This window comes from Plutella xylostella, chromosome 10 (genome assembly GCF_932276165.1).
Source record: "Plutella xylostella chromosome 10, ilPluXylo3.1, whole genome shotgun sequence".
Taxonomy (NCBI): Eukaryota; Metazoa; Arthropoda; class Insecta; order Lepidoptera; family Plutellidae; genus Plutella; species Plutella xylostella.
The window spans coordinates 3,947,778-3,969,807 of NC_063990.1; the positions used below are offsets into that span (position 1 = coordinate 3,947,778).

At 37.8% G+C, this 22,030-nt stretch overlaps 2 protein-coding genes across 3 annotated transcripts; one reads left to right on the plus strand and one right to left on the minus strand.

The window, feature by feature from the left end:
* Positions 1–545: 545 nt before the first annotated feature.
* LOC105386507 (sorting nexin-13) lies at positions 546–15,189 on the plus strand. 2 transcript variants are annotated; one of them, XM_048623570.1, is made up of 24 exons: positions 546–798; positions 1,044–1,155; positions 1,478–1,692; positions 1,817–2,040; positions 2,211–2,366; positions 2,690–2,862; positions 6,588–6,704; positions 7,010–7,124; positions 7,270–7,398; positions 7,546–7,766; positions 8,162–8,223; positions 8,313–8,356; positions 8,458–8,628; positions 8,971–9,060; positions 9,185–9,292; positions 9,437–9,570; positions 9,922–10,134; positions 11,552–11,648; positions 11,751–11,833; positions 12,299–12,417; positions 12,753–12,821; positions 13,418–13,524; positions 13,872–13,985; positions 14,452–15,189. In XM_048623570.1, the coding sequence occupies exons 1-24, from the start codon at positions 686–688 to the stop codon at positions 14,553–14,555; spliced, it is 3,090 nt and encodes a 1,029-aa protein (XP_048479527.1). In that variant the 5' UTR covers positions 546–685; the 3' UTR covers positions 14,556–15,189. The 2 variants fall into 2 exon arrangements, with proteins under 2 accessions (XP_048479527.1, XP_048479528.1); XM_048623571.1 differs by lacking the exon at positions 8,458–8,628 and having other exon boundaries at positions 547–798.
* Positions 15,190–16,598: 1,409 nt separating this feature from the next.
* LOC119694058 lies at positions 16,599–21,187 on the minus strand. The gene is made up of 2 exons (XM_048623569.1): positions 20,073–21,187; positions 16,599–16,771 (listed from the first exon to the last, which is right to left on the minus strand). Exons 1-2 carry the CDS (start codon positions 20,951–20,953, stop codon positions 16,759–16,761), a joined length of 894 nt encoding a protein of 297 aa, XP_048479526.1. The 5' UTR covers positions 20,954–21,187; the 3' UTR covers positions 16,599–16,758.
* Between the last annotated feature and the right edge of the window lie 843 nt (positions 21,188–22,030).

The following is a 22,030-nucleotide window of genomic DNA, read 5'->3' on the forward strand; positions in this document are numbered from 1 at the left end:
TTGTACGGTACTGTGCCACCCGCATCAGGAGTAGATCATAGTGCCCAAGTCGTGCAAGCAAGTAGATAAACAGGTGCCTACTGCCTACCTACATTGTTCCATGGTTATCCTCATTCGTAACCAGTGTGCCAATCACGAACATTCTTTCGGTAGGTAACGGTAGAAACTAATAAAATAAAACGCGCATAATGGGCTCATAATATAATATTCTAGTCTATGAATGGGCTAAAGTCGACAATATTCGTGATTCCCATACAGGGCGGGTGACTGATACGCAAGGAACGTTGCACTTCTCAAACTCATACGTATGGTGATACAAGGGTAGCCAGCAAGTAGCCAGCCACAGCCAGTACCTGACGTCGTCCCAGTGCTTGAATCTGTCTGTTATTATGTTTGAGAAAGGTTTGAGACTCCTTATTACTAACAAATTTTATGGATTTAAATTATCTGAGAAATAAATGACATTATTATTATTATTCTGAGGAAATGTATGACTTTTGTCTGTGGTCAGAAGAAACGAAAACGTCATCAAACGTCAACGTCAGATGTCATCACAGATTATAATAAAATCCAAAATAAGTTCGATTGTTGTTTTCCTATTTTTCTTAGTTATTGTTTATTTCTACTATCTAACAAACGTTTTAATATCTCAAATATAGCTAGATATTTCTTATATACAATAGCAATGGTGTTAACAGTGGCCAGCTGGTTTGGTCTCGTCTCAGTTATACTAATTGGGTTGTTTGGATTTGGACTGTATTTAACCCTGTTAACTTTCATAGTTTCTTTCCTTATTGGGTAAGTTAAATGTACTTAAGATTTGACGCCCCCTTTTCCTTATCTAGTTCAAAAGTTAGCCTGAATTTCTACTCGATTTACTAATTAGAGCTATGAGTTACTCAGTGGACAATAAATAAAGTTACTTTGACTGATATCAATTAAGTTTGTCTTAGACTGAGTTTTACATGTTAAATTGCAGGAAATATACTTATTTTTTATTCATACATCGTCCACTATGCGGTTAATATATTTTTCTTTTTCAGAATTTTAACTATATTATATTTTAACTATGACCACAATAAAGTATTCTCCATCGACTTGGACTACCTTGATGATCCTCTGAGACAAAGTAACTTTTCTGTTCAAATTCCAAAGGTAATATTTTGTATCCTAACCTACTTATATTAGTACTTAAGTAATACCTACTGTTTGTATGTCAGAAAATGAGTTCAATTATTAATACTAATATTATATGACAATGTTTGCTTGAATGTTTGTTACTTCTTCAAGTAAAAACTATTGAACAGGTTTTCTTGAAAGTTTGTATTAAAAAAGCTGAAACCCAGGATGAACACATAGGCTAGCTTTTTAACCCCAAATTCCCAAAGAAAAACTTTTGAACGCTTGCATTGCAGTGCCATAATAATAAAAAATAACAAAGGAAATCTGAAATTAATAAGCATATTATACTTTACAGGTATTGGAACTTTTCAAAAAGGAGCCACATTTAGCAAAGTTTGATAATAGAATAACTGGCAGTGAAACTGTAGATTCATTTTTGAATGAAATAGTGACTATAATAATTAATGACTATGTGACACCATGGTATGAGATTCTGACCACAGATACAGAGTTAACTGAGCACTCAATACGAAAAGTGGTTTTAGCAGGAGGCGTAAATATAGCCAATAGGTAAGATAATATTTTTAATATTAACAGAAAAAGAGCAACACATTCATCAAGTTAATACTTTTTTTTTCTAAGTTTTTTCATTTGTTTTCTTTTAAGTTTTCTATTACCTACTTATATTTTTCAGAGTAAAATGTGTAGATTGGGTCCATATATTAACCACAAGGTTTCCAGAAGAGTTGACATCCCATTTAAAATTGTTTAAACAGTCTAAGATAAGGTTAAAACACATTGACTTAACAAGTGCCAAGGATGTAGCAAACGGTAATGGTAAACCAAGTCCAAAGAAGCAGGATGACAGGAAAACCCATAAAAGGAACAAGAGTGATACAGAACTGGCATGGCCACCAGGTAAATATTAAATAATACACACAGAAAATTATTATTTGAGGCCCATGCTGCATTGAGCAGACTTTGGGGCAGATACTGGAAAGCTGTTTTCTATGGTTTTTGTTAATGAGGACCAGGCATGTAAAATCTCAGACAAAGCAACAATAACTCTTGATTTTTTTAATTTTCAGATTCATCCACCTATGGAAAGTCCAAGTTTTACTCTGACAGTGGAGAGCATGGGACTGAGAAGTCATTGGTTGACTTGTTCTTTGACTTAGAATGTGCTGTAGAAAATAAACAAATATGCAGAGACATATTTTGTTTAGATCCTGACAAAGAATATGGTAAGAATCCAATACAAAGTTACTCTATGATCCATTAACAAAAGTAATAAGGCTCCTAAACATCCATAAGCACCAGAAAAAAACATGTCTACAACAAAAACTGACTTAGGTAATATGATGTACCTGCTTACTTAGCCTGCACGTAACGTTTTATTCACTTTAACAGTATACCCGAAGTACACGAAAGATGCCTGGCTACCCATAGCACAGGGTGTTTGGGAGCCAGGAACCAAAACCTACTTATGGCAAATAAATGTTGGTCATTTTCATTTTCACATATCTGAATTGTCTAAAGATTAATACTTAATTATGTTTTATTTCAGCACTTCTAAGCGAGGTATCTCAAGCAGTATTATATTTAGTGGCACCCGAAGAGGCGTGGAACTGCCACGCCTTGAAGCTACTTTTGACTGAACTCCTGTCGGCCGTGGTTTTAAAACCACTGGTCAACTTGCTAAGTGACCCTGACAACATTAACAGAGCTATAATAAGAATGGTATGTTGTACCTAGGTATAAGCTGCATGATTGACATGAGGCACGATAAACACGATTCATTGATAAAATAATATCCGTAGCATGGTGAGCATGACAAGCTGTGACAAAAGTTTGAGAGATACTAGATCGGGCGGGGTGATGAGTGACCGAGCTAGGAGCTTAAGGGCCCTTACAGGGTGACGTGCCGCGCCAATTTTGGGTTTTCAATGCTCTTCACACAGCACACGCAGTGACACGCACACATGTAAGTTTGCACAGTGGGTCGATAAACTTTTACTCGCCAACTTTATTGACAATTATGTTCAAGTACATTTTGGGTGATTTTAGGGTAAGTAGGTAAGTATAATTCTTACTTACACTGGTAGGCACCAGGAAAGAGTAGAAATTAATAGGGGTGCCACTTTACTCTATACTCGGAACCCGATTAGCTTTCTCAAACAAATGTGGTATTTACTTGTAGAAAGGTAACTACAAGTATTAAAGTGTAGATAATAAGTTTCGGGCATCCTCCAGCCAACTGAACCCCGACGACAAAGCAAAGTAAATACATAGTGTCGCAAAAGGGCTATACTAAGCCAAAAGGGGATGACTCAAGGGGTCATTCTGAACAACTTTTGTTCTAAGAGATTTGCAAATTCGCGAAAAAAAAAATTCATTTTCCATGGTAAAAAGTCACATGTCCAACAAAGTTTCTAAAAAAATCAAAATTCAAAAATTCAAAATATAAAATATTTTATTTCGTAAACTTACATACTAGTACTATACAATAGTTGATGGGGTATCCTTTTAAGTATAAAGTACCTGTGCCAGGATACCCCGCTCTTCCATATACTAAGTACATTTTAAACAGTTTCTATGAAAAAGGTTTTTTTTTGTTAATTTCCAAAACTCGTAGAGCAAAAGTTCAGAATGACGATGAATGAATTCAGAAGTCTTACTCCTTTTTACCCGACTGCCGAAGGAGGAGGGTAATGTTTTTTGATTGTATGTATGTATGTTTGTCTGTTTCTTTGTTCCCTCCTGTAGCCTAAACGGCTTGATAGATTTTGATGTATGAGGTATTGTTAGAAGCGTATTGATGGCGCGATGGTTATAGGCTATGTGACGTTCCATTAAAATGTACATAGCGCCCTCTAGAGGACATAACGTGATGATCGAAAAAATAATAATTCAACTTTGCCGTGTAAGGTATCAAATGAAAGGGCTTGATTTTCACATTACAAAAATATGCATTTTGAAGGTATTTAAATAACAACACCAAAATTATTGAAATTAAAAATGATCATGAACTACTGACGTAAAATTTCATCAAATAAAAAGTTACAAATAAAAAAATACAATTATAAACAAACGAAAAACCCGACTGTACGCTAAAAACATGAAAACAAGTCCCAATATTAATGGAAAGTATCGCAGGCGGGGACCAACTTGACCGCCACTCAAGGCCGTTTTCTAAGTAACATTCAGCTAAATGGTGAACCCTCTGCTGGTACTAAATGGTGAACCTACGATACTTTCCATTAACATTGGGACTTGTTTTCATCTTTTTAGCGTGCAGTCGGGTTTTTGTTTGTTTATAATTTGTTTAGTACTATATATACCGCTTTTTCAATACCTGTAAGTACATTTTTTGGTAGCAGCATAATATTTTTACTTAATTTTAGGGTTTCGAACGTCAAAAGAAAAAAAGCAACCGTTATAGGATCTCTTTGTTGTCCGTCTGTCTGACTGACTGTCTGTCACCGCCCTTTTTCTCAGAAACGGGTAAAGATATCAAGCTGATATTTCGCATAGATAGGGAGTACCCCAAAAAAAATATTATGGTACTCCCTGTCCCACACAAGTAAATTGGGGCTTATATTTTTTCCAGTTATTTTGATGTGTATCCGTTTCTTTTCTTTAAATCTGTATTTTTTTGTTGTTGCTGTCTATGTGTCGAATAAATGTATCTTTATCTTCAAATCACGCCATCTATCGTTTGTTTTTTTGTGGCTACTGTCTATAGAAGAAATTCCGTCATTGACAATTTTACGTTACGAATTTATTTTTATTTTTACATTTTCGTGGAGAACCAACAGCATTTTGTTAAAATAAATATAATAATAAAAAATATAAATAACTAGCTGTTCCCGCGCGCTTCGCTTCACCTTAAAAAGTTTTCCCGTGGGAATTCCGGGATAAAAAGTAGCCTATGTTCTTTCCCAGGGTCTAGACCATATGTACCTATACCAAATTTCATTTAAATCCGTTCAGTAGTTTTGGCGTGAAAGAGTAACAGACAGACAGACAGACAGACAGACAGACAGACAGACAGACACAGTTACTTTCGCATTTATAATATTAGTATATATATTATATTAGTATGAACACATAACAACTTGATGCCATTAACAGAATGAACTTAGTAAACCCAGTAAACCTAACACATCCAGAGGAAAAATAAAATCTAAAGAGATTTTTTTTTTTTTTTTTTACTTTCTCTCTCTCTGAAAAACATACTTAATAGCCCAAACTCGATGCTTTTAGCTATTAAATCTTTGAAATAAAATTCAGTCACCTCCGTGTTACTGCCCTCATCAGATGGTCACGAGACCATGCCTCAACCAGCACCATGAGACTGTGTTTTTGAATCCTAACCTAATCTTCCTACGTATTGTCATCACTTAGATCCATTCACTATATTCCTGCTCCTCATCCCAGGGCCGTGGGGACCGGAGGCACGTCAGCTTTTTAAAGACATCAGCAGCAGACTAATAGAAGTCTCAAGGGACCCTAGGGCTGGCACTTACCTATCACAAAGGCTAAGCATCGCTATATAGCGGGGTAACGCGGCCAGCGTCTTGGGTACCCTACCCGACAGTGGCAGCGATCTGGCCAGCATCTTCTTTTTAGTTTAATTTTAATTTTATATTAGTTAGTTTTAGTTAGGCATTAATAATTATAATTTAATCAAGAAGTACCATGGACTTAACTAATAAAAATCATTATCATTTAATTTATTGAATATAGTATAAGAATTATGCTTCCTCAATTTCAAATCAAATTATGTTGGTGTCATAAAAGTTGAAAAAGTGCAATGACAACCAATGTGCAGTGATTTTGTGTCTGTACACAATTAGATCGCGAGCTGTCAGTGCCGCCTAAACCGACGTGACCCTTCTTTGGAGGCCACCGGCCGACTGAGTCAAACGTCGCTTGTGTTTATGATTTTATAACACAGAAAGCCGCCATAGATATTTGTATGAAGATTTGAGGGAAAAAAATTGCTCAAGTTTGGGATTAATTTACACAAAATAGGTGTGTGTTTATTAAAAAACAAGGTATTTAGCGCCTAGTCCAAGCATTTATCTTTATAATTTGATAAGAATCATATGAAAATTCTTGATAATTACGACACAGTTGTTACAATACGGGAGTGTGATTTACTGGTTTTTCGTAATTAATTTACAGTTATCCATAAGCATTTACTTAAATTCGAATGATTCAGCACCTAGCTAGACTCTTCGGCTACCTGTGTGATTTTTTTCAAGGCTGTAGAGCATCATTTACTACATAATTCTATGACAATGCCAACCCTCGATTGCCTATTGCCGACCCTTAAGTGACAGCTGGAATGGGCTGTACCTACTTCTCATCGTGCCTAGCTTACTGATTCATGTATAAAATATTCTTTGAATTTGTACCTTTCGCTGATATATTTTTTAACAGTGTAATCTCGTTTTCAGTTTTGCAAAGATATTAGTCTATCATCTGAGTTGTTCCTCATGGTGATCCGGTGCAGCAGCGATGCGGAAGAGCTGGACGCTACTTTAGATATGGTCCAGAAGGATATTCAGAAACTTGTACGTATTTCAGCACTCCTTGTAAACATAAGAAATGTATATTAGTGAGATCAATACAGGGTGCTGAAGAAATTTTCTTATTTTATTCTGTAACTGCAAAAATTTTTTGTAATTTATTTCATCATAATTATGTCCATCAACCCGCTCTATTCTTTCATTGGAAGGAGACGCGTGCCCCAGCAGTGGGGACGTGATGGGTTGTGACCGTGTAATGATGATGCACGGCTTTTCGGAAAATATGTATATGAAATAATTATGCAAACTTACTGTGTATTGTTTAGGAATTGTATTTATGTATCTTTCAGCATTCCAAAGACAGTGCAGGAGAGTGGGAAATACAAGACAGACAGAAGTTATCGTCGCTACAGTATCTTTCTAGAATAGTCCAAGCCAGGAGAGCAACGCTAGGGCCTCGAGAAGGTTAGTCTCTATTTCATTCATTCAATGTTTACATGTATATCAAGTTCAATATAAACTCGTTTAGGTGGTAAGGTGTCGTGTTAACAGTATCCCAAAATTTCCTAACTGAAAATACTTTATTTTCTCATTTTATTATGTTACACAGGGTCATCCAACAACAGTAATCCTGAAAAAGTGACAGAAGAAGTAAAGCGTTCGCTGAAGTTCCTTACAGAAGTCACAGCATGGAAATCTAATGCACAATACTGTCTAGAAATAGAACTGAATGAAAATGGTTTGTATATTCCTTTTAAAAACAGCAGGTTGAAAATGCTAAATTACACATTTTACACTTGAGTAAACTGCAATTTTAACTGCAGTAACTCAAAACCATTTACCACTTTTATCTAAGGAAATAATTAAAATCAAATATCCTCAACAGATTCAGCGCAGACATCCAAAGCCGTCCTAGACAGTCTTCGCTCAACAGCCCTAGAGCTATGCGACATGTACCTAGCGACCAACTCGCCGCCAATGATCGGCCTACCCGCGAACTGCCATGCGGATCTAGTGAGGAAGATCACCACTGATGGAGAACAGTTCACTAGTAACCCTCAGGCTTGCTTCGATGACCTGGCTAAAGCGATTTATGATGCTTTGGAGGTGAGTGAATGAGATAGTTGGAGGTTAGAGCAAGACAGGTAGATGGGGTAGGTCTTACAGATTAGTGCTATTTTTGTAGCTTAGACGCCATAGGCTCAGTTTCACATTTGAGTAAATCTACCTAAGCATGAACTTAAGACCATCTCAATGAGCCAATCACAGCACTGCATTCCATACTCAAACTACTTATGTTGACGTTCTCAGCTGTGAAACTGACAGTTTCTGATTTTCTGTTTTTGACCACAATGCATGTTTATTTCTGGGTGTTGTTATCTAGATAATATACATGGACCATACGATAGTAATAGCTATGATAATTGACAGGATTAACTGCTATTTGTAGGACCGACTCATAGAATTAGTACAATGTTTGATTGATATTCACTGTGTTCCAGGACGATCCATCTTGGCAAGCAGACTACATGCTGGACGAACAGGCAGAAGCTGAAAGGATGAAGTGAGTATAATTAACTATTATTGATATTACGAAGCTAGAATTTAAACTTTTTCAAACTAACTAACCATAACTGTCTAACGCTTTTGCAGTGACTACAGAAAGGAAGAAAAGTTTGAAACGAAGAAATACAGTGGTATGTGAATTTTCTTCTTTTTACAACCATACTTCCCTACCTAAATATTCCCAAATCCCTTCCCTATCACTTATCCTTATCCCTTACTAAAACATTTGCAGAGAAGTGTAAGCGAATGGTGAAGAGTTGTATGTCAAGGATACCGCGTTTATTTCAAAAGTCAAAATCCACTTATCCGAGGAAAATTGTTCCGAATAAGTATTCTACCTTTCCCCGATCGCCGACCCGAAGAAATTATAACCCCAAGACTCATACGCTGCCGAAATGCAAATGTAATTAATACATACATTAAGAAAATTTATGAATACATGCCTATTAGCGACCTGTAGGCATAGCAGGAGACTACGGGTCGATAACAAATTAAGTAATATTCAATTTTTATTTCGGTTCAGCTGTAGTTTTTAAATACAATTAGCTTAGCTGCATAGAGAGTATAGTAAGGATTAAAATATAGAAACGCTATATTTCATTACAGAAATGCCATATTACCTATAACTAGCCATAGTTACATATAGAGTGTAAACAGAATATTTTAATTCCATGATCTAAAAGAAACTCCAATTAGTTTATTTTATAGCGTCGATGCGTATTTATTAATATTAAAATATTTTTAGGTGATACGTTGTCTACGCCAGGCATGGCCCGGCACAGTCGCTCGCGATCCGACATTGTTGGGAGTCAGAAGATGATCAATGAAAGTTCTGGTAAGCTAATCTTTATCATACCTCTAAGTACTAAAACACACGTTGTAATTATTGGGTATTATTAATTATAGGGTCCGATACTAAAACCGTATTGTAATACAAAATTATATTTAATTATTTTCAGGTGGTTCATCCGGACTGTCGTCGGCTAACACGAGCAGTCTATCTCTCTCACACTCGGAGATAAATTCAAAGTATACCTCTCCTCTCTCAGCCAGTATTATAGAAACTGGTCAGTAATTACGACATTATTTATTAGATTTATGCAACACCTTAAGACCTCAAATGATATGTAGATCCAAATTGCAAAATGGCTACGCTCAATGTAAACCAACAATTAAACTAATAAAGCATAATTATTGGATACTTTTTTCAGCTCTAGTCCAATCGAAAGGTAAAACATTTGGCATCTACGCTATAGCGGTAACTCGACTGTCTGACAAGGAAATATGGCACATATACCGGCGATACAGCGATTTCTATGATCTGCACTGCTCTATCAAAGACCGGGTAAGAGTAATACAGATTTTTAAACGTAATTTGTTTTTACCCATAGGCTAACGTTCTGAAATTCCAATTGCTATTGAGGATGGTATGCGAAGATCTGAATAGTCCCGTACGGACAATGAACTCATGTATATCATCATCTATTATCTGTTATGCACCTGACACTTTTTGATTATTTTTTTCTTTCAATCAACTGTTCAATAACTTGCCTATCTGGTAAGTTATTGACAGCTGTGTAACTAAATCATCATCACAACCCATCACATCCCAACTACTGGAGCACGGGTCTCCTTCCAAAGGAAGGGTTTTAGGCCTAATCCACTATCTAACTAAACAGTCCATTATTACCCCCAGTGGCCAGAATTGAACCAGCTCTCGTTCCCGGGCAAGAAGACATTCCAGAACACGTCCAGATCTGTCCTAGAAAGTCGCAAGCGCACTCTTAACCACTACCTGCAGAGTCTGGCAACACTAGCTCGGGAGACCAGGTACACTGGCCTCTGGGCGCCGGCCTACTTGGGGGGCTTCCTGAGCCCTGAGAACCAGGCGGAGAAGCATAGTAACTCGGTGAGTAGGTTTTGGACCTAACCTTGTTTAAATAATATTGAAAAGTTCTTTAATTTCTTATGCGATTACTAAGCCTGGTAAAATACCTATTATATATAGCTGAACACAAAAGAGTAGAGATTAATGTTTTTGGAACTAAACAGATTTAAACTTGGCAATAAAAAAAAACTTGTGATTTGTGGTCTGTTTCTATGGTTTGAATGTCAAACTCGCCCTGTTCCTGTATAAACAAATCGAATTTTGCTTAATTTTGGAGTTTTGTGGATTGTTGAGTTTGTTCAAGAAGTGAAAATGAATAAAACCATTCGCAGCGAAGCTAGACAGATGATTTACAGCGTTTACCTACGATGTTTGGCGGAGAATGAGGCTGGAGAAGTATTAGTCAATATATACGATGTTTATGAAAGAGCAGCGTTTTATACTGGTGAGTAGGTACTTAATTTCTAACCATTAACATACATTGCTTATATTTCTTGTAAAAAAGTACTATTTTTATGTAATAGAATGCTTTTCTATGTGTATTTGTTATTCTTATAGAGTTTAGAAAATACTAGTGTCAAACGTTACATGACATCAGGGTCTGGATGCTAATGTTGTTAAAACATCAGGTCTAGATACTTTTTTACTAACCCCCGACTCAAAAAGGGTATCGATAAGTTTTACAGCTGTAGGTGTCTGTGTGTCGGTCTCTCCGTGTTAGAGTACCTATTGTAAAAATATGTGTAAGAATATGATGTAAGAGTCGGTATAAATTCCCCAGACATAATAATTTGCAAGTCACTGCTTTTCTGACCTATTAAATAATTTGTTGCAGGAAAATCGGTAAACACAGTTTTAGAAGAATTGCCGGGGCACATTTCAACTTTTTCCTGAGCAAGAAAAAACGTGTAATAAAATATCGATGTGTGATACTATCACTTTTCTCCTATAGTAATTACATAATGGGATAACCAACACGTGTTTCAGTGCAAAAAAACATTATGAAATACACAATGAAATAAAATTTACAGTTGATTTGATTTAATGAAATTCATTCAAGACTGCCCCCCTCTCCCCTACTAATTTCTTCTCTTAACATAAACCTCCCCAAAAAGTGGCATTTTATAATTAGTAAATATTTGAAACATTTCTCGTTTTGATTTTTTCTGCTAAAGTATCGTGATACTTTTGTCCGTTTTCTATACTATGTATAATAGTGTGGCCACTTTCTTAGATTGCCACGCCCTCAATTATTCTCTACTCTTTTATGTTCAGCTATACGCCCTATGATCGATTGATAGATCCGTATGCCTGGTAAATGAAGTTGGGTTTCCCTTGAAAAAAAACAAATGATTACTAAAATGTATGGATTTGACAGCTGTCATAGGGCTCATGTTATATTTTACAAAATTTAGTGTAAATTCCGGTTTAATTTCAGATAGACGCGGTGCTTGTGAACTCAATACGTGCTGGTATGAGGACGTTGAAGAATATGCCTGACCAATTTGCGAACACAGTTGACGGAGTTATGGATGGTATGTTGTTTTACGTTTCCATTTATGTACTAGGCTCGTTTTTAGAAGTAAGTTGTATAATATTTGACAGGTCACTCAATATCACACGCGGTATTGTTTCAGGTATTTCCAAAGTTTTTCAAGGAAAAAGCGGTGACAGTTATTACGACGGACTGAAGAGTGGAAACTCTTCGGATGGACAAGATGTAAGTCTTATTACTATAAATAAAAAAACTTCATAATAATTATAAGAAAATACTAAAAAAGAGTGAGTAGTCCTAAGTAAAGCGTTTGTGTATGTTTGTAAGTTTATCTGATCTGTCAGACTAAGTCAGACGTCAGACCTAAAATTAGAGCGAGATAGCAGGACTCTGTCCGCCATTTTCATAATATTATTGTTCGTGAACCTATTAGAGTGAAATTTACTCCAATTATTTATACATCTTTTCGTCTTCTGCATCTCATGTACCTATCACAAATAACAATCATAGAAACAAATTTACACTCAAACACTTTTTTCTCTTTACAATGATGTAACGACACACTCTATAATAGGTATGTACTAGTAATTGCAATCCGGACTAGCAGATCCGTTAATTCGGCGGATCCGGTTAGTTTTTGGTTCCTACCGGATCCGGAAATATCACCGAATAACGTTGTATATTGTTCAGGAGGGCGACGAGAGCGCGTGCTTCAGGCTGCTGGAGGAGGTGCTGGGGCTGCGCGGGCTGTGGCTGCGGCGGCGGCTGCTGGCCCCCGTGCGGACGCTGATTGCTGATCGAGTCAATAAGTAAGAGTTATGTCATCATTATCATCAGCCTATAGCAGTCTACTCCTGTACCTAGGTTTCTTCCGAAGCACACTAATGGATGCGAGTTATAGCTTTCCTAAGAGTTGTGTTGATTTTTCCTATTATTCTGTGTATTTAAAAGGCAAATGCTTGCCTATACTAATACCTGTAAAAATTATTACTACACTATTAAATTATTTATTTTTTCTAAAACTTACCTTGTAGTACAGTCTGAGGCAAAGAATCTTGACTGAAAGTTGTTCAGAATGAGACCCTCTGAGTCACCCTTCGGCTGACATTATTTATAATATCCTGTATACTGTGCTTATTTTCAGAAAAGTTCTAGAACTGGTTTCGTTCCTCACCTCACCTCGAAGCGTAGTTCAGTATTTGAAGACATTCAAGTAAGTTGATTTAATAATACCCAGTCGCATATCTGTTCATGAAACACATTACAAATAATTAAGTTACTGTTAGAGTAATACTAAAGTTATGGACCTGCAAGTTAAATATATATTCACTTATAATAGAAAGGAGAATGGCCATTTCTCTATGGCGCCATGACCCGCCAGAGCAGCCATTGATGAAACATATACTGATGTGTAGCCCATGACTACAGTATATCCTGGTGTAAACTTTATTATTATGAAGCATGGGAGAACGAAAATATAGGTGCTAAAAGATCAAGTCTTTGTACTGTACTAGATGTTTCCCTCAAGCAAAGTATTTCTTTTAAAGTGGTTTAGATTTTTTTAAATATTTTTCCTCATTTAGAACACCTTTATAAATGAATAAAAATGGTTTGGTTAGTGGCTGCAAAGCGGGTCAGATTTGGCCATTCTCTTTTACGAATTATCTGACTTCTCGCGCTCATTAAGTATAAGATGCGTTATGCAGTATCTGCAGATAATTTCATTTGTCAGTGCCAACAGATTCTATAAGTCTGATTACCTAAAATAATTAGTTTATTTTTAGACTTCAAGTTATTGGTGTTTTCCAGGCAATGGCTGCAAAGTCGGGACCAATTAAACTACGCGGTGAGGGACGACGCGACAAAGGCGCGGACGCGAGTCGTGGCTAAAGTCACGCTGCTGACGGCTTGTTCAGGTATGTTACCCTTAAAACTATTTATTCTCAATTTTTCCGCTAATATCTCCATGGGAAGTTCAAAGTGATATAAGATTCATAATGCCTAAGGATTAAGGAAGATGTAAAAAAATATCGTCTCTGCCTGAGTGAGGCGACTAATGGCAATCGTACATTTATGTAGCTGCAATGAGCTTTTTAGATATTGCATATACAGTACAAATAAACCTAAATCCTCTCAGGTAGCATGGTCACTCCAAGATGGGTCAGATGTCTTTGCGTTAGACTGAACCCGAAATATAGCCTTTATTTGAATTCATAATTGATCTGTAACTTCAACTACAATGCATTATCAACCTTATTTCCAGATGATCTAAGACACATAGTGGGGTCGGACACGGCCCGGCGAGGCCTGCTCAACGTGTTCGATCTGTTTCAGTCACAGGAGATCAACAGACGCATCATATTTGTTTTTCTCGAGTGTAAGTTTTTAAATATACCTTTTTATAGTAAGTATTAACTGTATTTCATTGTAGTAAATTAAATAGTGACTAGGAAAACGTAGTGTAGGTCGCCCTCCGGCTAGATGGGGTGACGAGTTCCAAAGGAGGCTGAGGATCGCATCCAGTGGAGTGCTTTGGGAGAGGCTTACGTCCAGCAGTGGACTGCTATAGGCTGATGATGAAATTAAAGTTTGTTTTAGAAGATGATTATCGTGTCTTCTTCTTAGCGTAACTTAGGACCAACACTAGCCAGTCAAGTTAAGATGTCAGTAGCTGACTATAATATAACCAGTACGTTTAATAAAGTGCAGTTGATACGCTGCTTGGGAAGCTTCCTTTCATATACCCAATGTAAATATGTAATAACATACTTAAAGTTAAAGATACATTGCTGTACCTTCGATCTTCTCTTCCCGGTATGATTTTTCTTTAATTTTTGTTTCAGGTATTCTGCTGAATCTCTTTCCTGACAACAACATTCAAGACATCTTCAGGAGGCTGTATGCGGACTCACCGCGCGTGCCTCCTAAGAAAGTTGTAAATATATGATCTTTAGTTTATTTTGTAGGAAGCCAAATGTACCTTAATATTTACTTTAGCATGTAAATTTAGTTAGTCAGATATTTAGAAGGTTTTGTACGACGGGCCAAAGGTTGTGTGAATGCTGATTTTGTTTACACGAGATGATTTTTTGACGGAGCGTAAAAAGAAAATCGAAATTGGTAAAGATACCGTTATACAAAATTAGTTTTTTTTAGATTATATATCGGCGTTCCATATTGGTCGTACTATTTGTAAATTCTAGATTTCCCGAAGAACAGACTGTTCACGATTGTAATACATAATGTACTTATTATTAATTTATATCTTTATGATGATGAGCATATACCTATTGAATACTTATCGAATTTCTAAAAAAAGGTATTGTTTATACCTTAGTATAACTTAGCGCAGGATAGCAAATTAAAATGTGTCAGCTAAGAAGGAATCAATTTTAAATTTTGCACTGTTAAAACTTCAATTTAATTTTTTGAAAGCCGACAATATGATCTACTGAGTAAATCTTACTTTCCATTGTTTTATTAGACTATGCATGCTTTCCATAATCTAAATTTAAGATTTGAGATTGCCTAAATTAAAATTGCCTTATAATCGGTTCCATTATTGACGTAAAGCAACGTCTATAAATGAGGATGGGCACCAATGTATGGAAGTTGGGACCAGCACCAATAGAAATGAGTGATACAGTGAAACTATAAAGTCCTGAAATTAATGTTTGAGGAACTAAAATTTTTATGAGCCTGGCACCATTATAAAAGAAACACAAAAGTCATAACAATTGTTTATGGCAGTTGGCGGTTGGCTGTTTTTTCAATTTTCTTATTAATTATTAGGATAATCTAGATAAAAACAACTAGTTACGCTTGTTTGCAATTAGGAAGAAGAAGAAAAATATTCGTAGTCAAGCTAGGGAAGTTATTTATCGAGTTTATATACAATGTTTAGCGGAACATGAAGCTGGACACATTTTGTCGAATTTGGTGGATGTTTACGCTCGTTCAGCGTCTATGACGGGTATGTAACATTGTACAAATTGTAATAATTCATTATTTATCAGTACCAACGCTTCATTTATCGATAAACCTAGGTTTAGAGCCCAAGTCGAACATTGTTTACATACCGCTGGTTGTAGGTTTGAGCTGGTTTAAGTTGAGTCAAACCATAACATTTTGATACTTGAAGTTATATTTTTGTTTACTTACTAAATTCTCATTCTGTAACCCTGTTTTTCTTAACTTAGGGTAGTTTCAAATAAGCATGTTTTATTTTATTTTATAGGAGTATCGGACAGTACCGTCTGGCATATTGCAAAAGAGGGCTCTATAATGGAATATTTCTAACTCCTGAAAGAAAAAAAACAGGCCGTCTAAAAAGTGAAATTGATGATTTTACTATGTGTGCCCTTCGTCAACAAATCCGGATATTTTATACAGTTGTAATAACGTTATCTTAATAAATATTTATTGGTTTCACTATTAGCCTTCATATTAACACCTTCTAGCTTGAATAATGAGTTTTTTTTGTGGATGGTAAGTTGTTTTTAAATACAGAAATAGGGTAGGTAGTCACAGGCAAAATTTCAAGTATCAAAGTCAGTTTTGTTTCACTATATAGGGTTGCTACATGAAAGATAGCTGCGCCCTCATTTAATTTCAGGACTTTATAGTTTCACTATACGTCGTTGAAAAGGTATTTTTTTGCAGAATATGAATAACGAAAGCGCTAGTCTTGGTTTACTGTCCAATTAGAATAAGTGTACCTTGAAAGTTTTTATATTTTATTTCTGTAATTTTCAAATTTTTATTATTCTTTTACATTTATTTTTATTTTTTATAACAAAATTATCATCATTCATTGTAATATTATATTGGTTTATTATCTCAGTAAACAAAACCAGTTGAAAGTAATTTCTCCCATTTTAATAATACGTGTTTACGTGTATTACGCCCTAACTGTCATCAGGAGAGAGAGTACAATGCCATAGAAAAATTGATAGATATTTATAATATAGATTAATTATTAATTGCAATGAAACAACCGACCGTATAATTCGACTTGGCGCTTTATTTCTGAAAACCATAGAGCACGACCATAGACTATAGAGGTGTTACCATAGAGTATAGAGGGCACGATGCAACGTGCCAGTGCTACGTCTACACAGAGTACACGACAAACACATCACTCCTCCACACTAATTTTGAAACCTGTTAACAAACAATAAGACAATAAAAATACAATTAAAAATAAGACTTATGCTAAAACTTATAACTAACATTTTTATTTCTGGGCCGTAAACACATACGAGGTGGCGATGTAGGTGTTAACGGCCGATCGGCCTGTCGTGGAGGTGTTAACGGCGGATCCAGTTGACCTGAGGTGTTCGGAACCGAAATCCCTCGCTCACACTCCACATGCCCCTCCTCCTCCACTATTTGTTCCACGGGCGGGTCGGCTGCGACCGCGCTCGGCACAGGAGCCTCGGTCTGCACTGTTGGAGATGGTAAGGCCAACGGCATGGAAACAGACTGATACTGGGCGGAACTATTAGCAGTGACCGAGCTCTGTGGCGATGATGAAGGTTGACTTACATCTAAGTCACGGCTAGCATCTACACTCCTAAATAACTGATCGATATGTCTTACACATACTTCATTAATATCTAATATATATACACTGTACATTCTATTTCCTAAAATTTCCTTAACTATTCCCTTTTTCCAAAACCCTTTTCTGGAACTGTACCAACGTACCCAAACTGTATCACCCTCAGTAAATTTCCGTTTTGAAAAAGGTTGTTTATTTACACATGTTATCTTGTCCTCTTTAGGCAATATTAAGTCTAGCCGTGATCGTAAATTTCTTCCAAACATTAATTTCGCCGGAGACTCACCTGTAACACAGTGCTCTGTATTCCTATATACAAATAAATACTCCAGCAGCCGTTCACAAATTATTGTCTGAGGTAGATTGTCACTAATAGCGCATTTAATCATTCTTTTGCAGATTCTAACAGCATTTTCAGCTTGTCCATTACTAACTGGATGATAAATGGGTGACGTCATATACTTTATACCGTTGTTGGAACAAAATTCCCTGAATTGTGACGAGTTGATTTTGGCATCATTATCCGAAACTAGAGTATTACAAATTCCAAAAACTGAAAATAAATATTTCAGCTTTGAAATCAACGCGCTCGTAGCAGTGCCATTATTCATAAGCAAACATTCTACCCATTTCGAGTAGCTATCCACCACCACGAGGTACACACTCTGACCTAACGACATGTAGTCGATGTGCACGCGCTGCCAGGGGCCGGCGGGGCGCGGCCAGGGCGCGGGGGGCTCGCGCGGGGGCGCGGCGCGCACGCTCACGCACGTGCCGCACGCGCCGACGCAGCGCTCGATGTCGGCGTCGATCCCCGGCCACCACATCCGGGCACGAGCATTACACTTCATCTTAACTACACCCAGATGAGTGCTATGAAGCTCCACTAACATTCGTTCTCGTAACGATGACGGAATAATAACTTTATGACCTCGCAATAAGTATCCATTCTCGTATTGTAGGTCTGCTTTACATCTAAAGTAAGGTAGGACGGACTGACAACGTACTGAACGCGGCCATCCGTGTTGCATGTATTTGATGACAATTTTCAAGACTTCATCATTATCAGTGGCCCTTTTAATATCGTCTAACAACACGGCCGGTGTACTTTCGTCCAGGAATTTCAAAGAAGTGTACATGTCGAACTCTCTGTCACTATCAGAAACCGTTTCTGCAACCGGGGCGCGCGAAAAATAATCCGCTACTACGTTATTTGCACTTGATGTATACTGAATGACATAGTTATAGGCCGACAGAATAATCGCATATCTCTGCAAACGTAACGCCGTGGTTACCGATATGCCCGAATTTTGATTAAAAATCGACACTAAAGGCCTATGGTCGGTTTGTAAAATAAACGGGTCGCTGCGTCCGTAAAGGTACTGATGGAACCTTTTCACACCGAAGATTATAGCCGTAGCCTCCTTTTGAATCTGGCTATAATTTCGTTCGCTAGCATTGAGAGACCGCGAGCCGTAGGCCAAAGGTCGCTCGGAGCCATCCTGCGCGCGCTGCAGCAGCACGGCGCCCAGCCCGTGCGGGCCCGCGTCCACCGCCAGCACCAGCTGCGCCGCGGGGTCGAAGTGCGCCAGCACGCGCTCGGACGCCAGCTCGCGCCGCACGGCCGCCACGGCCTGCCTCTGCCGCGCGCCCCACTGCCACGCCGCGCCCGCCTTCAACAGCTCGTGAAGTGGACTCATTACAGCCGACGCGTTTGGAATAAAATTCCTGTAATAATTTACAACGCCTAGAAAACGCTTGACCTCTGTGACATTTTTAGGCTCCGGAGCATTTAAAATAGCTTCAACCTTTTTAGGGCAAGTTTGTAGACCATTTTTGTCTATAACATAACCTAGGTAGGTTACACTGTCTTTGAAGAATTCGCACTTGTCTTTTTGTAAACGGAGACCCGAGCTATTCAATCTATGTAGTACCTCCCGTAGTCTGGCCAAGTGAGTAGCTTTATTAGGCCCCGTGATGCAAATGTCATCGTACCAGCAACTAACGCCTTCTATCCCGGATAGGACTGTCTCCATCGATTTCTGAAAGATAGCCGGCGCGCTGGCTAGGCCGTACACCATACGGGTGTATTTAAATAAACCTTTACTAGTATTAATAGTTGTAAGCTCTTGGGATGGTTCATTTAGAACATATTGATTGTACGCGTTTTTTAGGTCTAATTTTGTGTACTTCTCACCACCTCCTAGTTTTGCGAACACTTCTTCAATGCGCGGTAATGGGTACTTATCGACTAAGAGGTCTTTGTTCAAGGTAACCGAGTAGTCCCCGGCTATCTTGACCTGTCCGTTTTCCTTCAGTACCGGCACAACAGGAGTCGCGTAGTTGGAGTGGTTGACGGGCACTAAAATACCTAAACTCACTAACCTATCAAGTTCCGCTTCAACTTTATCTTTTAAAGCGAATGGTACCGTGCGTGGCTTGAAAAACTTAGGTACGGCATTATCTTTCAATCGAAGGTCAACTTTAAATTTATTGAAAGTACCTAACTCATCGCGCCACAATTCAGGGTACTGTTCCAACAGCGTGCCTACCTCACCATCAGTGTAAATTTTATTTAAATTTGTAGTTAACACTAAGTTAAATGCGGACATGAAATTTCGACCCAGTAATGGCGGGCCGCCATTTTCCACTACAAATATCCTAATCGGTTTTGTCTGACCATTGTATGTAACATTCGTTTCGAAATAGCCCAGGGGAGAAATTTTATGCCCGGTATATAGACACATTTTTATGTTACAAGGCAGCAGTTTATACAATGAGAAGTTACTCTTATAGAAACTATCTGAAATTACAGTTGAGCCTGAACCAGAGTCGAGTTCCATAGTAACATTCTGTTGTCCTACTATCAAGTCTAAAGTAAGCGGTTTATTTGTCACATACCTTATATTAAAGTTCTGGCATTCCTCACACCCCGAGTTATTATCGTCATCCTCAATATTGTTTATTCTTGAGTTTTTGTTAGTACACACTTTTCTTAAATGGCCCTTAGATCTACACTTTTGGCACTTGTAATTTTTAAAACGGCACGTATCTTCTGAGTGGTTCTTCATACCACACACCCTGCACCGGGTCTCTGAGCCCGGGGCGCCGCCGCCGCTGCCGCTGTCTCCCGCGCCTCCGCCGCCAGCGCGGCTCGAGCCGCCGCCGCCGCCGCTGTAGCCGCGACGCGGGCCACCATCGCGCTGAGACTTAGCATCAAACGCAGCACGGTATATTGGTTCTTCCTTGATGACCAATTTATCAAATTGTTTCGCCTCCCTTGTACACTCCGCTTGCTGCGCTAACTCCAATGCCCGAGCAAATGTTAATCCTGCTGGATTTTGCTCAAACAATTTGTCGCGTTCGGGACCTGAGCCCAGGCCGAGGACGAAACGGTCCCTGAGGTTCGTCTCCAGGGCTGCGCCGAAGTCACAATAGCTTGCTAGACCTCTGAGTCGCGCCGCCCAGTCCCCTAAGCTTTCGCCTGCACTTCGAGTCGCCCCGTGAAACTTAGCCATGTCCACGAAGGAACATTGTCTAGGCTTGAAGTGAGCGTCGAGTAAAGCCACCAATTCCTCGTAGCTTAACTTATCCACATCGCTTGGATAAGCAAGATTTCGAACTAGCCGGTATGATTCATCGGAAAGATGCGTTATGAGAATGGCACTTTTACAGTCTTCTTCCACTTTGTTAACTTTCACAAATTGTACCAAGCGTCCTTTGAAAATGTCCCACTCGCACGATTTGTGGTCGAAAGTAGCCAAATTACCCAAAAACGCCATTGTTATCCGTTTTTGCAACACGTGAGTAGATTATCCTCGTTCGACAGTGATAGATATTTATAATATAGATTAATTATTAATTGCAATGAAACAACCGACCGTATAATTCGACTTGGCGCTTTATTTCTGAAAACCATAGAGCACGACCATAGACTATAGAGGTGTTACCATAGAGTATAGAGGGCACGATGCAACGTGCCAGTGCTACGTCTACACAGAGTACACGACAAACACATCAAAAATACTTCCTTCCGACGAGTATATTTCAAAATGGACAACTTATACGGATTTGTCGTCATAATATTTTTTTGCTTACTTGAAAAGAGCTATCCAACGATGTATGACTCATCTTTATTGGACATAGGTCCCAAAACGCCCATTGTCATTTGGACAGTCTTGCGCAAGTGGTTAGTTGAAATTATTGATTGTGATATTAATTGAGTAAAGCGGTATTACCTGATCTTATTTGTACAAATTGAATGTTGTTTAGGAAAATTACTGAACATATAGTGGTCGAGAAATTGAATCTTTATAGCTTTACTACTTAACCATAATTATTCGTATTTTTATCTTATTCATATGCATTATTTTAACGTAGATTATACGGCAGCTACCAGTAAAGAAATACTAGGTTTTAACTGATATCTTTACATATGTATGTTATCGGTGCAAATGCCTGTTATTAAATTCCTATAATCATAGGACGCTATAATACTACCTAAATAATATATTACGATATGAAGCTAGTAATTATTAATTTTAATATGAATTATGCGAGTCGTATAGGACTACTATATAGTGCACTTATAAATATTTCATTAAAAATTAAAACTTGAAATTAAGCGCCTTGTTTTATAGCAATACGAATGCCATACTATTGAAGTCGACACATATCAATTTAAAGTTAACTTTTAGGCATAAGAGTCAGAAATTATATTATTATAGTTAGGTAGATAATAATTTATGTTAATCGTAATTTATACAGGATGGATCAGTACCGTAAGGTGCATTGACTTGCGAACGGCGACGTCATTGATAAAATACAACACCCTGTATACTGAACTATAGTATTATAAT

Coding starts and splice junctions, on each gene's coding strand:
- LOC105386507 (XM_048623570.1), top strand. CDS start 686: ATGGTGTTAACAGTGGCCAGCTGGTTTGGTCTCGTCTCAGTTATACTA. Junction 9,061..9,184: donor GATGATCAATGAAAGTTCTG/GTAAGCTAATCT, acceptor AATTATTTTCAG/GTGGTTCATCCGGACTGTCG. Junction 12,822..13,417: donor CAGTATTTGAAGACATTCAA/GTAAGTTGATTT, acceptor GGTGTTTTCCAG/GCAATGGCTGCAAAGTCGGG.
- LOC119694058 (XM_048623569.1), bottom strand. CDS start 20,953: ATGGCGTTTTTGGGTAATTTGGCTACTTTCGACCACAAATCGTGCGAG.